Consider the following 15,985-nt stretch of genomic DNA (forward strand, 5'->3'; position numbering starts at 1 on the left):
AGAGCAACGAATTGGAGAGACTAGTGTCACAGGATTTTACTTGAACTTAGATCCATATGAACAGCAATGTATTGCCACATAAATAAGGAATACATTGTTATTAGTAGAATAATGTTTTACAAATAGAGGTAACAGCATTGTACTCTATACTACTTACATCATTCATAGATTACTGGGTCTCTTCTAGGTAATGTACTTTGAGATTGTCAAACTAGATAGCATGCTGAGGTAGGTTGCTGAGGGGATTGGAAACCATGCTATTTATGGAGTGAATGAGGAATAATGAGACCTTTCTTTTTTGTTTGTTTGTTTGTTTGTGGCACATGGGGCATTGCCATGTAGTGAGTCCCTTCGAATATTGGAGAGAGACTTAACCGAGTGAAAGTAGATTTACCGTAAATTTCCTCAGAAAGCAGATAGCAGTTCAATAGAGGATAATTTGTTAAATAATGAGTTTAACAGTTTAACAGACTGACTTCAAAATACCAATCTTCATCTTTGTACCTAGGATTTAAGTAGTTTAAGATACCTATATTTGTTTAAGATACCTATATTTGAGTTAAGATACCTGTATATAGTTTCAGATATCTATATTTGAGTATTAACTGTGCAATATGAGCACTTCGTTTGACCCTTACAGTATCAGTGGGTAAGTATGAAGCTTTAGCTAGGAATTTCATCTCTTCTATAGATGTAAATGGAGTTGGTGATGAGTGATATTTTTATGCAGTGAAAAAGTAACAATGAATTTATTTGAAAAAGAAAGTTCAGACTTTAGAAGTACTTAAGTTTGGAATAGCAATTTCCTTAGATCTATTGAAGGATATAATTTATTTAGCTATGAACCATTTGATGAAGAAATAAATGACTTTTACTATGAAATAATATAATTTGGGAAGAATTGAATTTTAAAAATTGAAGAGTCTATATTTCAGGGCTTTTCCCTAATTTATAGTTTCATATATGAAACTTTTTTTTGAAAGTGGTGTAACAACTTATGAACTATGTGTAATTTTATTACAGTGAGTAAGATGTGTGTATTAAATACAGCTTCTCAGTATTGCAAGATATTGTTGCTTATTGGTCTTTGAATTCTATAACAGATAAGATAGAATCATATTAAATACCCAGAAGAATTAAGAATGAACACTTCTATATTCCCAAACAAAATTTAATTTAGAATCATTTTTTACCAGTAAATTTTGGTAAAACTGTAAGAAGGAAGAAGGTGTACTATTGCTCATGTATAAACTTGAGCAGTGCATATTCATTGGATTATGTTCATAAAAATAGCAAACAAATCTAAAAGTTCTTATGTGACTTACGTATTTTATGTTGTAAGGAATGTTTTGGATTGTGGTTTCATGTACTGTAAAACAGAAAGGATTTAAAAAGAGGTGATTGTGCCGTAGTACTGTACAAGCAGCGTAATACTGTACAGAAAGCATTAATATAAATGGCAGGAGACTTTGGTTTTCATTCTGTCCTTGCCAGTGACTAGCTGTGTGACCAAACATTACAAAGCTTCTTAATCTTTAAAAAATATTCTTACGAGTTTTTTAGTTATAAAAATGTTTTAATGAAAATTTCGAATTTTCACAAAGTAGGAAGTACAGTATCTATTAACTTATTATCAGCTGTCCAAACCATATTCATTTTTCCATAATTATTTGATATCTCTATTCCCTTTATTTTGCTTTAGTATTTAAAACTATCTTAGATGTTATGTCATTCAACCCTTGAATACTTAATAGCATGTAAAAAAAGATGTTTTCTTACATAATCACAATGCTGTTATTACACCTAATAATAGTAACAATAGTTTCTTAATGTCCTCTAATACCCAGCCCATATTTATCTTTAAGAAAATATATATATGTGTATATACAGATATATATGTGTATGTGTATATATGTGTATATGTGTGTGTATATATACACATATATACATACACATATGTATATGTGTGTATACATATACTTTTTTTTTTTTTTTAAGACAGAGTCTCACTGTGCCGCCCAGGCTGGAGTGCAATGGTGTGATCTTGGCTCACTGCAACCTCTGCCTCCCGAGTTCAAGCGATTCTTGTGCCTCAGCCTCCCTAGTAGCAGGGACTACTGGCATATGCCACAAGACTGGCTAAATTTTGTATATTTTGTAGAGATGGTGTTTCGCCACATTGCCCAGGCTGGTCTCAAACTCCTGAGCCCAGGCAATCCTCCGGCCTTGCCTCCCAAAGTGCTGGGATTACAGGCTTGAGCCACCGCGACTGGCCATATGCCCTGTATATTTTGAAGACTTAAAGTTAAAGCTAAAAGTTAAATTAGGTGTAATACTTCATATTACATCATGCCTGGAATCTCCTGTAACCTGATTGTCTCAATTGTAGTGATGTTAATTAACCCTCTTTTTCAAGGAGTTAAAACCCTTTGTAAGGATTAATTTTTCTAAACAGACTTTCCAAAGGACAAAGAGAACACAAGCTTGAAAATTTTAAATTGTGTCTTACAATTATTATATGTGAGTTCACTGGATCCTTTTATAAATATGATTAATTATAGAGTCTTAGTGATCTTATTTTTTCTGTATCTTGAAACATTTTGCTATTTCACTATTACACATCAGCTATTCTTTGCTGTGGACTAAAATTAAAAAAAACAAGAAACCCACGAAGTACTGGAATTACGCATGGAGTGATGGCGGAAAAAAAATAATTACTCTTGTTTATTACCCTCTGTCGTTGTATTGCTTTACCCAAAGTTTTGCATTGTGTTTTTTTTTTGAGGCAGAGTCTCACTCCTACGCCCAGACTGGAGCACTACAGCCTTGTCTTCCTGGGCTCAGGTGATCATCCCACCTCAGCCTCTCAAGTAGTTGGGACTACAGGTGCATGTCACCATGCCCGTCTAATTTTTTAAAAATTTTATTTATTTATTTATAGAGATGGGTTTTGCTGCATTGCCCAGGCTGTTCTTGAACTTCTGGCCTCAAGTGATCCACCTGCTTCGGCCTCCCAAGATGTTGGGATTACAGGCATGAGCCACTGCACTCTGCCTGCGCTGTGTTTTAAGAAAGTATAAACTTGCAGTCTCAATGGGGCCAAAACTTTTTTTGGGGTAGGCAAAAAATATCTTAGATATTACAATGGCTTGTGACCCTCCAAAGGGTCACAGTATCTCTGTACAGCATATGAACATGTTATTTAGCAGGAAGGACTTCATCGTGCTAAATTTGTGTGATAATTTGAGACAAGAACCTGGGCCATCCCATTTTTCTAAAAAGACATGTTCTTCTGTCTTGTGGGATGATTATATACCACAGTTTACTTGATACAGTTTCTAAGTAGATAAATGCTAAAGGCAGGTGTGCATATAATGATGACTAGAAGGAAAAGTTTATATGGAAATAAAAAATTCAGTGGATTGATTATTCTAAATGTTTGTAAATCTGAACAAGAAAATATTTTGCAAGTCTCAAGCAAAGAAGATGTCTGTCCTCTCTTTAACAAAAGTTTTAGTCATCCAATTTTCCCAAAATGTTGGATTTGATGATATAAATTCAGGAAGGGAAACTAGAATTTATGATAAGCTAAACATGTATTTGAAATTTGGACTTAGTATTTACAAGACGGATGTGTTTCAGATTCGTGATCAGCATTTAGTTTTATCTAAAAGATAATGCTCATCTGGAGTATATGTATATATCTTCAAAACCAGGAAAATATGGAGTAAAACTTCTTGAGTTTATAATCCTTAAATTCTTATTAAAATTTCTCATAATGTTTATTACTATCCTATTTTAAAAAATAAGATGACTTAAATATAAAAAACAAGAGGATTCTTATATTCCAGATAGTAAATAGTCATGACTGTGTTTTCAGGATATACTTGAGGATTTAGATAGATCAATGGGTTTAGATGGCACTGGCTTACTATCTGGTAAGTCATTTGATCCTTTCACTGAAGTGATATATCTGGGTGAGTCTCCACTGAAGAAATTGCAGTGGTCTTGGATCATAAAATCCCAGATTAGTGCAGGTATAAAACTCTTGACTTGGCATCCCGAGTTTGTCCTTTTAAAAAGACTAACATTTTCTATCTTTGGAAAGCCAACCAAAAAATAATCAAACCAAACCCTGTTATTCTACTATTCTACTGAGAGTTTTAGAGAGGTCAGATTGTGAGCTGGTTCAAATCTGTAAGCTTGCAGTACTTCGTTTCTTTTGATTGAGACAGTAATAGGGTGTGTGTGTTTGTAGGTGTATAAAATGAAAATGATAGTTCTGGCAGTAACTTACAACTTGACCTTAGGGTTTTAGGACTTTCCTTTGGGTAGTTCTTAGAGTATGACTGAATCTGAAGAGAGATCTACAGGTTTATTATTTGTTTTTTCGCACATGTGAAGAGCGTCATCCATTGGCAAAAATTTAGGTCAAAAATAGAAGTGACGTAATTCTACATTTTGATGTTAAGTTCCTTGTTGGGGTTATCCTCTATTTCTTTGCTCCCAATGTTATTTTTGTGTTTACAGTACCAGTGTCCTTTAGACAGGGAGCTTAAGGTCTGTTATCAGGTTTCTCTTGTCTTCTGAAGCCTTTACTCATTCAGAATTGAACATACTCTCCACCCTGCCCCGCAATACATCTTCCACCACTCTCTTCCAAATTAATTGTTCAAACCAAACTATGAAATGTTATTTGGCCTTTTACTAGCTTGGTCAGTGAATACATTTTTTCCTGAATATTCATATCCAAGTAGAAAGTAGCTGTCAACCTTCTTCTGGTTTGTTAGCCTTTATTATTAGAAAATAAGACTGAAATAAATAAATAGAAATGTGTATGTATAACATTTTTCTTAAGAATATAGGTATATGGGCTGGGTATGGTGGCTCACGCCTGTAATCCCAGCACTTTGGGAGGCCAAGGTGGGTGAATCACCTTAGGTCAGGAGTTTGAGACCAGCCTGGCCAACATGGTGAAACGCCGTCTCTACTAAAACTACAGAAATTAGCCGGGCATGGTGGCGGGCACCTGTAATCCCAGCTACTTGGGTGCTGAGGCACGAGAACTGGTTGAACCTGGGAGGTGGAGGTTGTGGTGAGCCAAGATCGTGCCATTGTATTCCAGCCTGGGTGACAGAGCGAGACAACATCTCAAAAAAAAAAAAAAATATATATATATATATACACACACACACACACACACAGACACACATATGTATACATATATGTGTATGTATGAAATATGGTAAGTGTGGTGAGAGGGACAAAGGAGCACCTATAAATCTCCCTAATTTTGGATAGCTCAAGGTCTTTTTAAAAAAATTACTGTTTTTCATTATCTGAATAGATATATAATAAAAGGGCCCATCGGGGCCCAATGGCAGGAATTCTAGTTTTTGTAGAATAAAGCAATAAGGATTGATGACCTAATAATAGAAAGATCCAAATTTACTTTCTGGAAATAATGGGCTTTGAAGTTGCAGCAAAACTGAACTTCTATTATTATCTGGGTTAAATTTAAGGAAAAGTGGCAAGGTTTCAGACCAGCAGAGGGCTACACCTGCAGTAAGAGATGGAGTATTGCTTGCCTTTTTTTTCGTCCTTGACAGCATTAGCCTGAGGAGCCATGTTCATCTTAGCCCTACAGATATCACACTGTAGTTAATAACTTGCTTCCTAATACAATATAGAGACATTCTATACCTAATTTTCTTGCCAGTGCTGACACTGTTGCCATCATTGCTATGTTACATATTCTTTCAGACATTGAGAAAAATGGTTCTAACATTTTTTAAAAAGTGAAAGGGGTGAACAGCCCTTTTAACTTCAATGCTATTATAAGGCTAAAAAATGCCAACATGTGCTATCATTAGGTTGGAAGCATTAGTATTTAAACAGGGAAGGAGAAAGAACTAAAGAGAAAGATAAAGGGAATGGATAGGGTACCTGGAAGAATTTTCAGTGGGAGAAAAAAGAAGGTAATAGGGTGTTTAAGAGCCATCAGGAATTATTTTTAGATGTTATGCTCTGGAACCTAAGCCTGTGTTTGCCTAGAAAAATGTAGAATAAAAAAATTGTGATTTTTTTGATTATTAGTAATGCAATTTAATAATTTAGTCGCTTTAATTATTGGCATTGCTTTTTAAAGATACTAATCATAAAAAATTCTTTGAATGAACTACTTTATATTTTATTGGTAATTAAAACCAAAGACTTACTTTAGATAGGTATTAATTCTATAAAATATCCTTTCTAAAGATATTTTTGGCGAACCAAAATGAAACATAAAAGTAAATGAATTAATTTATAAGAAATCAAGAATATATAACAGACAACGGGTTGCATTTCTGTTAAGGTTTAGTGTGAGGTCAGAGGTCAAGGTACTAATAAGAGTGTTTGGGATGTCTGCTGCCATGAAACAAAATGGAAACTTGATTGATAGCTAGAGGGTTGAAGGGAGAGAGTGTGGTGGAGAAAGCAAAGGTCAGGGAGCCATTTCCCTTCTCTGCATGTATAACGATCAACTCTCTCCAAAACAAAATGTAGATGATATTGATCAATATGGCATATGTTGTGCACATTTCTATGAGTATTGTGAAATGTCATTATATATGAAGTTGTAATAAATGTTTTAGTATTTTGAAAGCTGAAATGGAATACTTCACAAAAATTGGTGGTGGTTTTGAAGCCAGCTTTAAACTAACTATAGTGTACCTTATTTAATCATGTAATTAAATGTGTACCATTAATAGTTTGAAAAAATAATTTGAAAAAACAGTTTGTATGAAATTTTAACAAATCCTTATTTGTTTTCTTTATAACTTTTTTTTTTTTTTTAATTCTCTTTAAAATAGGTCTGGTTTGCATGAAGTCTAGCAGTTCAGTTGTGGAATTGGTTATGCTACTGTGTTCTCAGGTGAGTGGCAAGAATAAATATTGAATTAAAAGTAGATTCTCATATGAATTTGTTTTCATGGGGGATTTTATATTTGCATTACTGAAATTTTTGCTATAATACAATTGTGAGTTTGCTGTTTTAAAATAATTTTAGTTGTATTGCAAAAAGATTGCTTCTTATTTTTGATACTTGCAGATAAGTTTGAAGCAAGTATGAGAGGAAGTGAGAAACAAAAGTTTTTAGAGTCACTTTAAAACTGTCCAGATCAAATGATCATGATAATTTCTTTGCTGTATGTATTAAGGTTATAAAAACAGATTTATTTCTGTATCTTGTGGAGTGCCATGCTGACTCCACTGGGAATCATGGGTTTACTTCCCTTTTGTGCAGAGGTTATAAAATGAGCGATAAATGATTTTGAATCCTTGTCATTGGTAATTATTTTTGACATGCACAGTAGATTTGGGAAAACATTAACAAAAAAGTGGCAGCTATCATAATAAGATGTAGAAAATAAATTCCTAAAAGCAAAATTACTTTCGGTGTTCTAAAACCTTGTACCTCATGTGGTAAAGTTTAATGATTTTTAAAAAAAACTTATGTAAAAATCATGTATCCTGCGAGGTTTTCTTTTCTGTTTTGCAATTAAACAGATGAATGTTTTTATTGAGAGTTTTCTTTGTAGTCTTTTAAAGTGATATCTTGCTGGTAGTAAATTCCCCCACTTAAAACTTTAAAATAGCCTTTTTTAATAGGAAAGGTATTGGTCTAGAGGTCAAGGGTTTTGACCCATTTCAAAACCTTTGACCTTCATTTACAACTCTCATGGTTTACTTGCCTAACGAATAAGGATAATGCAAAATTAATGTTTCTTTGCATCGATTTATTTGTTTTAGTGCCTATATGCCAAATTTATTTAGACTGTGCTGATGGACATTTCATGAATATAAATTAAAGAATCATAGAAGGTGTGAAAAATCAATACTATGCATTGTCAATAAGGTGCAATAAGAACAATTACTTCTAGAGATTACACCTAATGGATTTTTGTAATGAACTTGTGAGGAGTAGTTACTTAGTAGGCTTATTATTCTTAGATTTAGTGAGAATCATGTCTATAATTTAATCATCTCATTTAGAAAACTCCATTTCTTCAAAAGCTGACTAGATAAAATTTCTCATTAAGTCATCTGATTAGAAATAATTGTTTCTTTCTTGGATAGAACTTGCCATATAGCTGTCTTATGTCTACATGAAACTGCCCACACTTTAAAAGAGCACTCACTTTTGGTTTTGGATGTTTCCTTACAAGAAAACAAATTTATTGTTCATAGTGATATAATTGTTTCATAGGTGAATTTTGACAGTGAAGTTTTGCTTTCTAGTTTAGAAGAACTGAATGTATTTTTGGTACATGGAAGCTATTTCCAATATAGTATATTTCATATTTTAATGTTAGGAGCTGCAAAGATAAAGAATGACATGTTTTAATACACCTATTTATCATGTATGTCACAGTACTGTTTAATACTAATGCAATCAAATGGGTTATGAAGATCATGTAGTAGAGGAAGTTTCAAAAGTCAAATTGTCAAGGTTTTTGTGTGAATAAAATACATTATTGGGTATTTGAAGTCCTTAACATTTTTTGTGAGTTCTTCAAAAGTTCCATGGCATCTCTACAAGATGTAGCACAGTGTGAAAAATGATGTGAAAAATGAAGCTAGAATTAGCTCCAGATGTATACAGATTGTTCCGGGGTGATAATTACATTTTTCACTTTGAATTTTCCTAATTCAAAGAGGTCAACTTGGCAATCACAAAAGTGATTTATTTTGTTAAGAAGTGAACTGTCTTTTTCTACATGAAAGCTTAAGAGATATGAAATTGAATTTCAAGTCGACATTTTACAGATCCTGGGTGGGGATGGCTTGAGTTTGATTGATAATTTTTTTTGGTCTGAGATAGGGTGGGAAGCAAAAGCTACCATCTTGCTAAAATTTTAATTAATTTTTTAAGAGGAGATGGAGAGGATTGAGTGCCAAAGATCGAAAGATCAGGTCAAAAACTACTTTTTAATCACATAAATAATGGGATATGCTTATGAACTTAACATCTGCAAATTTGATTTAGAACTTTACAAATTAGTTGGTGTTAATTTCATGACAATCAGCCATGCTCTGATATTTTTCTTGAATCCATTCAAAACTTATATTCTTTTTGTGTTATTTTTAATAGGGTGTTTCACTACATTTTATTGTAAAAGAGAATTTAGAGCCTAAATTTAAGAAATGAGGAAATGATCACATTTGGTTAGCTGACAATAAAACCAAACAGATCACTATATATTTTTTTCGACTTAGATTGTAGTTTTCAGTGTCCACTCATTCACCGGTAGTTGATTAGGCACCATTTCATATTTTAGTCTATCGAAATGTTAATATTTTTTAGGCAAAATGTTATTAATTAAAGTTGGAAGCCTCTCATAATACTGAGCATTATATTTTTGAGTATAATTAATATATGAGGTTTGTAAAATTAGATTTATTCATCTGTTGAATCCCATGTAAAGTAATTCAAGAATGACTGAAGTTCCAAATATCAATTTAAATCCTCTTTATTTCTTAAAATAAAACTGCTTACATTCTTCAGGAAACTGTATGTTCTCTGATGCAGACACACAAAATTGAACAAGTTCTCAACTGTGTTTCAGGTGGTTTTTCACAAGCATGCAACTTATTTGTGTGCCAAATTTGTTGTATATGTGTATAAACCTGTTTTAAATGTATATGAATTTAAAGAAAATGTTAAATAAGTGTTTCAAATAATATTACTCCAGCATTATATAAAGTGTTTGTATCTTGTTCATTTGACATTAATATCATTTTTGAAAGACTTGGCATTGCATTCAAGGCCACTTTATAAAAGCGTTGAGTTGCTTGTCCTAATTCAGTCTGACATACATTCCAATAACACTACCTCCCTTCTTGGGTTTAAAGCTAAATTTATGACTGTGCATTGTGAAGTGCATCATTTAAAAATGGTTTCAACCCAAAACATCTAATAAATAAATAATGTGTATGGCTACTCAGTAGTAGACTTTGTAGACTAGAAATCATTCCATCGGATACTCAACAGTCCACTATCGGAGAGGGCTGTCAGATAAATCTTGTGGTAGCTGCATTCATGTCCTGTAAATCACATATTATTGTCTGAGCGTTCTGCCAGGTCATCTATTCTTTTCCCATTTATCAGAAATGCATACAGTATATAGAAAAACTAGAAGCACCATATAGTCTAGACTGGCATCCTGTCTGAGTAATTAATTAGCAGCAAAGGTTAATTTAAAATTCTATTTTAGTCTGATTATTCTTTAAAAAATTTTTCAACAAAATATGTAGATTGCTGCTGTTTTGGGAAATATTTTTTTTACATGAAGGTAATGATGTAAGGTTTGGTCATTTTTGACTTGTGTTTCTTTTTGTACCTCTGAATTATTTTAAAATTATAATAATTTATAATAAGAATGAGATAGTTCTTTTCTTATGATTATTTTATGTCAGTTTTATGTTTGAAATTTTTTTCCTTAATCTTTAGTAAAATGTTTCTTTATTTTTTGTTCTTCTATACTTTTCTCTAATCCCAAGTTTCTTCTCCATTTTGAGTGTATTTTTTCTGAATATATGATATTAATATTCTTTTTTATAGTTATGATGATTTTGTAGATGAATATTTTCAGTATGAGAAGATTATTAAAACACTTCTCTTCCACCATCCCCAAAAAACGCAAACCAGCTCTATACATGGCACAAAAGGGTCCTTTACCATTAGGCCTCTCTTAATGCCTGTACCTCATTTCTTACCACTTATTCTCAAGCCATGCTGAACTATTTAAAGATAGCCAAATATGCCCTTATATTTCTGTGTCTTGGTACATGCTTTTTCTTTCCCTAAACTGCCCCTCTTTCTAACTTGGTGATTTTTGTTAGCTGTTGCTTATCATTCAGCACTCAGCTTAATTATCTCATTCTCTGAGGATCATATCTATAGTTGGTATCTTTTTGTCTTAATTTTAGCACCCATTATAGAATTTACCACAAATTGTAAGTATAAATATGCTAATTGGTTTACTTGTTTATTGTTAGTATACTTCTTTGTTTTCTAGACTCTTATGAATGTAACAGTTATTTACGCCTTGTCCATTAATGTATTTCTGGTACCTAGCACATTATGGCTTAGTGAATATTTATGGAAAAAATGAATCAGTTAGCTAGCTCCTAGATAAATTACATTCTCTTCTGGAAAGATTTCCTTTAATCCTCTCTTACCTACAACTGTATGCCTAAATGAGGTATTGTGCAGAACACTTACCCATACTATCTTAATTTCATTCTGTATTTAAGTTGCCTGTTATCTTCCTTTCTCTTCCATGTAGACCGCAAATTTCTTGAAGACAAGCACTGTATTTTTTTTTTTTTTCTGTTGTATCCCCAGCGTCCAGTATAGTACTGTTCAACCATATAAATGTTTATATACTTGTATAATTGATAAATCAATGGTAACATAGATCATAAGTCACCATATTTTGAACTTTGCCTTTTGGTCTTTTTCATTAGGAAATATCCCCATACTTTCCTATATTAATTAGTTGTTATTATTAAATCTTCATTTTCATTAAGACAACTGATTTTATCATTACCAAATAGTGTAGTTGTGTTCATTTATGAGCAGGGCCTTTGGTTTTTCATTTTCTTTTGACTTAATCAAATTCACCTCATTTTTTTTTTTTTTTTTTAAAGACAGGGTCTTGCTCTGTTGCCCAGGCTGGAGTTCAGTGGTGCAATCATGGTCCACTGCATTCGACCTCCCAGGCTCAGGTGATCCTCCTGCTTCAGCCTCCCAAGTAGCTGGGACTACAGGCACATGCCAGTACACATGACTGATTTTTTGATTTTTTTGTAGAGATAGGGTCTCCTTATGTTTGTCAGCCTGGACCTCTTTCTTTCTTTCTTTTTTTTTTTTTTTTTTTGTTTGAGACAGAGTTTTGCTCTTGTCGGAGTGCAATGGCATGGTCTTGGCTCACTGCAACCTCTGCCTCCTGGGTTCAAGCTGTTTTCCTGCCTCAGTCATCTGAGTAGTTGGGATTACAGATGCCTGCCACCACGCCTGGCTAATTTTGTATTTTTAATAGAGACGGGGTTTCACCATGTTGGCCAGGCTGGTCTTGAACTCCTGACCTCAGGTGATTCACCCGTCTTGGCCTCCCAAAGTGTTGGGATCACAGGCATAAGCCACTGTGCCCGGCCCTAAGCCTAGACCTCTTTTTTAAAAAAACACTTTAGCCCAGGTGGGAGGATAGCTTGAGGCCAGGAGTTCAGTACCAGCCTGGGCAACATAGCAAGACCCTATCTCTACCAAAAAGAAAAACATTTAACCGAACTTGGTAGCATGTACCTGTAGACCTAGCTACCCTGGATGCTGAAGCAGGAGGATTGCTTGAGCCCAAAGGTTCGAGGTTGTAGTGAGCTAGGATTGCATTGGTGTACTCCAGTCTGAGTGACAGAGGAAGACCCCGTCTCAAAAAAATAAAGCAAAGTGAAAAACCTCAACTTTATTGAGGTATAATATATATACAGTAAATACCCACACATTTTAAGTGTATTGTTCAGTGAATTTTGATATATACCCAACCATTTTAATCCTTAAATTTCCCTGTGCCTCTTTTTGATCAATCCCCACCTCTGTCACCTCAAGTTGCCAGTGATTTGATTTCTGTTACTGTGAATTAGTTTTACTTACTGCTGAACTTCATATAAATAGAAACTTATTTCTTTTAAGTGGAGTGCTTAGCTATTCATAGTGTGCTGTGTTTAGGGTACACTTCAACTTTTTTTTTTTGTTTTGTTTTTAAACTAAAATTTACCATCTGGTATTAAGAAAATGATGTATTTATTTCAAAGAAATAATTGAGCTAATGACATAAAGGATCATTTTTTTGCCAACCAAAAAATAGGAATTTTGCCTATGCGTTGCTTAATCAAAATAGAAATAAGCCTTTTTAACTTCATTATGCATTTCTTTCACCTATAAGGAAATCCTATGATACGAAGTTTTGTATAGCAGTTTGATGAGGCCATTATTCTGTACATTTAGAATTTTCAGTTTTTTGGTCAATCAGGTTCAGTTCAAATGCTGTCTTTTCTACAGAGCTTTGTGTGAATATATCTGCCTTGCCCCAAGCCCTTTTCTTTATGTCTGCCTTTCATTTATTTAGCAAACATGTATCATACGCTTTTAAGACAAGCCTCTTCTTTTAAGGAAACAATCATCTATTATTCTTTAAACAGTAGAAGAGACAATTAGTGAGAGAGACAAATAATTGTAATATAAGATAATAATTTTAAACAGACATTAACAATTTTCCTTGGTTGGAATTGTGATAGCCATGTGCTTATTTGATCAACTCTGTCTGACTTTTTCAATACAGCAAATTCCAAAGTGAGTACCTTGTGATGATAATAGTAGATGTTTTGCCCAGTGTGGTGGTTTGCAACTGTAATCCCCGCTACTGGGGCTGAAGCATAGAATTGCTTGAGGCTAGGAGTTTGAGATCAGCCTGGGCAACAACATGAGCAGACCCAGTCTCAAAAGAAATTGTTCTGTGAAAAAAGTATACAGTGTTAAATAAGTTTGGAAAATGTTAGTTTCAATACATTTTAATTTCAATTTCAAAAAGGAATTTTTAATTCATTCTTGATGTGTTTGTAACTTATCCTTAGAATGTAGTTATAAAAATTAGTGGATATAAATTGATTGTCCCTGAGCTTTGTTATTGTTACTACCTATGACCTTTTGATTGCAGATGGAATGAGAATCAATAGGGTAGGCTTCTAATACACTCATATCGTTTTGCTTTAGAGCTGCTATGAATGCTTTGTTCTTATAATGTACAAAGCCTAAGAGAGTAGGTATTCTTTGCTGAAATGCTCAGAGTTCATTTCATGTGCAGTAAAAACAGTTGACCTTAAAAGAAGGAAAAGTAGACTTGTAAGGATTGGATAGGAAGTCTATGGTAGTTGGAGAGGTTAGGTGAAGATTCAGGCTGTATAAATTGTTCATGAAAAACTTAGATGCATTAACAATTTTAAAGTATTTAAAATCAGCTCAATAACTGTACTTTATGCTGATGTGGCAAACATTTATGTTTTATTGATTGAAAATTTTATAACATAACTTTCTATTATAAGGTAGAAACGTTTGTCTTGAAGCAATAGCAAAAACGTTAATACAAAATAAATCGGAGTAAAGTACTTTATTTTTCTTTTCAAAAATAAGATAGGTTGATGGGTTGGTGAGCATTAATTGATCTTTATTTGAGTTTCCATAATATTGATTTAAAGTGTTGTTACAACCAAAGAAAAACATAATTTAACTTTAGATTCAGGATTTGACCTGAAATACAGGCATCCTATGGATTCACCAGCACACTAGGATTTAGAAAACACAACCTTTGAGGTAAATTTTGTGGAACTGGCAGTACACCCTGTGGCTTGGCAGTCTAGTCAGAAGGATGATACCATGCTGACTCTATAACTAGATCTTTGAACATTATTCTCAAGGGTGGTAAGTGAAAAACAAAGTAATATCAACTGGCACTTAATTCTGCAAGTTCCCTGCTGATTGGGGTATTCAGTGAAATGGAACTCTTCCTGACAGGAAGTCAGCCTATGAATGTGGAGACATCTGAAAATAAAATGTGTTTTAATTTGGCACCCTACTGTTTTACAACTAGTCTTTTAAATTTGGGATTAAGAAGAGAGTTAGGAAAAGGGAGAAATACACAAATGAGAATATTCTGAGCATAACATTTTTCTTTGGTTTTAATGTAATTAAGAATACAGATCAGGTCTCTGTTTCTCAGCTATCATTGCTAGTTTTACTTAGTACTTTTTTTTCTATTCTAATCAATCTACTGAAGTTAAGGAATTACAGAAAGGCTAGGTTAAAAGTGTCAATTTTGAGATTGCCTTTGTTTAATACCAAACTCTCTGATAACTTTTAGAAGTTTTAGCTATATTCTCATACTATATAGTTTTTCATAAATAGTATATAATTTAATGGATTTTAGTCAGAGTAGTCAAAGTTAATATTAGGCATTCCAGCTTCTCAGGATCCAGATTTAAATTTTGCTGTATGTTTATGGTATTTGCAGTGTTTAACTCAGTGCTGTAATAAAAATATTATTTAGTACTTTACATATCTTGACATACATAATAGGACATAGTATAATTTAGGAGGGAATGAATATTATATGAGTAATTGCACAAACATTCCATCTATTGTACATTTTTTAGTCAGCCACCTGTTTTTTTTTCAAACTGTTATTTTATAACCTGAAAATTTAGAAGTATATATACAGTTTTAGCAAAATCTTGAACTTTGATTTAGGCCTGAATGAAAGACTTGAACTTTGATTTAGGCCTGAATGAAAGAATCGGAATCTTGATGCAATTTATTTGCTTTTCTAGTACTGAATTCCTCAGCTGTTTGAGGTGCTCTTGTTTCTGTCATGGGTCATAAATGGAAGAAGGAAAAAGATGCCTTAGGTGAGTTTTTAAGAAAAGGCTGAGGCTAGGAAAATACTGTGATGATAGATTTTGAATATATATATATATTTTTTTTGAGACAGAGTCTCATTCTGTCGCCTAGGCTGGAGTGCAGTGGCGCGATCTCAGCTCACTGCAATCTCTGCCTCCCAGGTTCAAGTGATTCTCCTGCGTCAGCCTTCTGAATAGCTGGGATTACAGGCCACCACCAGGAGTCTTGAACTCCTGACCTCAGTTGATTTGCCTGCCTCTTAGATTTTGAATTTTAGTAAACGTCTGGCTCATTTTTGTATTTTAGTGGAGATGGGGTTTCACCATGTTGGCCAGGCTGGTCTCGAACTCTTGACCTCAGGTGATCCACTGGCCTCAGCCTCCCAATGTGCTGGGATTATAGGCTTGAGCCACCGTGCCTGACCTATATTTTGAATTTTTTTTTTTTTTTGAGATGAAGTCTCACTCTGTTGCCCAGGCTGGAGTGCAA

At 33.6% G+C, this 15,985-nt stretch overlaps 1 protein-coding gene across 1 annotated transcript in view; it reads left to right on the forward strand.

The window, feature by feature from the left end:
* The window catches only part of LRBA (LPS-responsive vesicle trafficking, beach and anchor containing), a 771,345-nt gene that overhangs the window by 209,631 nt on the left and 545,729 nt on the right, over nucleotides 1–15,985 (forward strand). The window contains exon 34 of the mRNA XM_011973242.1: nucleotides 6,855–6,916. Within this exon, the coding sequence (XP_011828632.1) occupies nucleotides 6,855–6,916 (62 nt within the window). The remainder of the gene's footprint in view (nucleotides 1–6,854; nucleotides 6,917–15,985) is intronic.

Source organism: Mandrillus leucophaeus, unplaced genomic scaffold (assembly GCF_000951045.1).
Source record: "Mandrillus leucophaeus isolate KB7577 unplaced genomic scaffold, Mleu.le_1.0 Scaffold136, whole genome shotgun sequence".
NCBI classification, from domain to species: Eukaryota; Metazoa; Chordata; class Mammalia; order Primates; family Cercopithecidae; genus Mandrillus; species Mandrillus leucophaeus.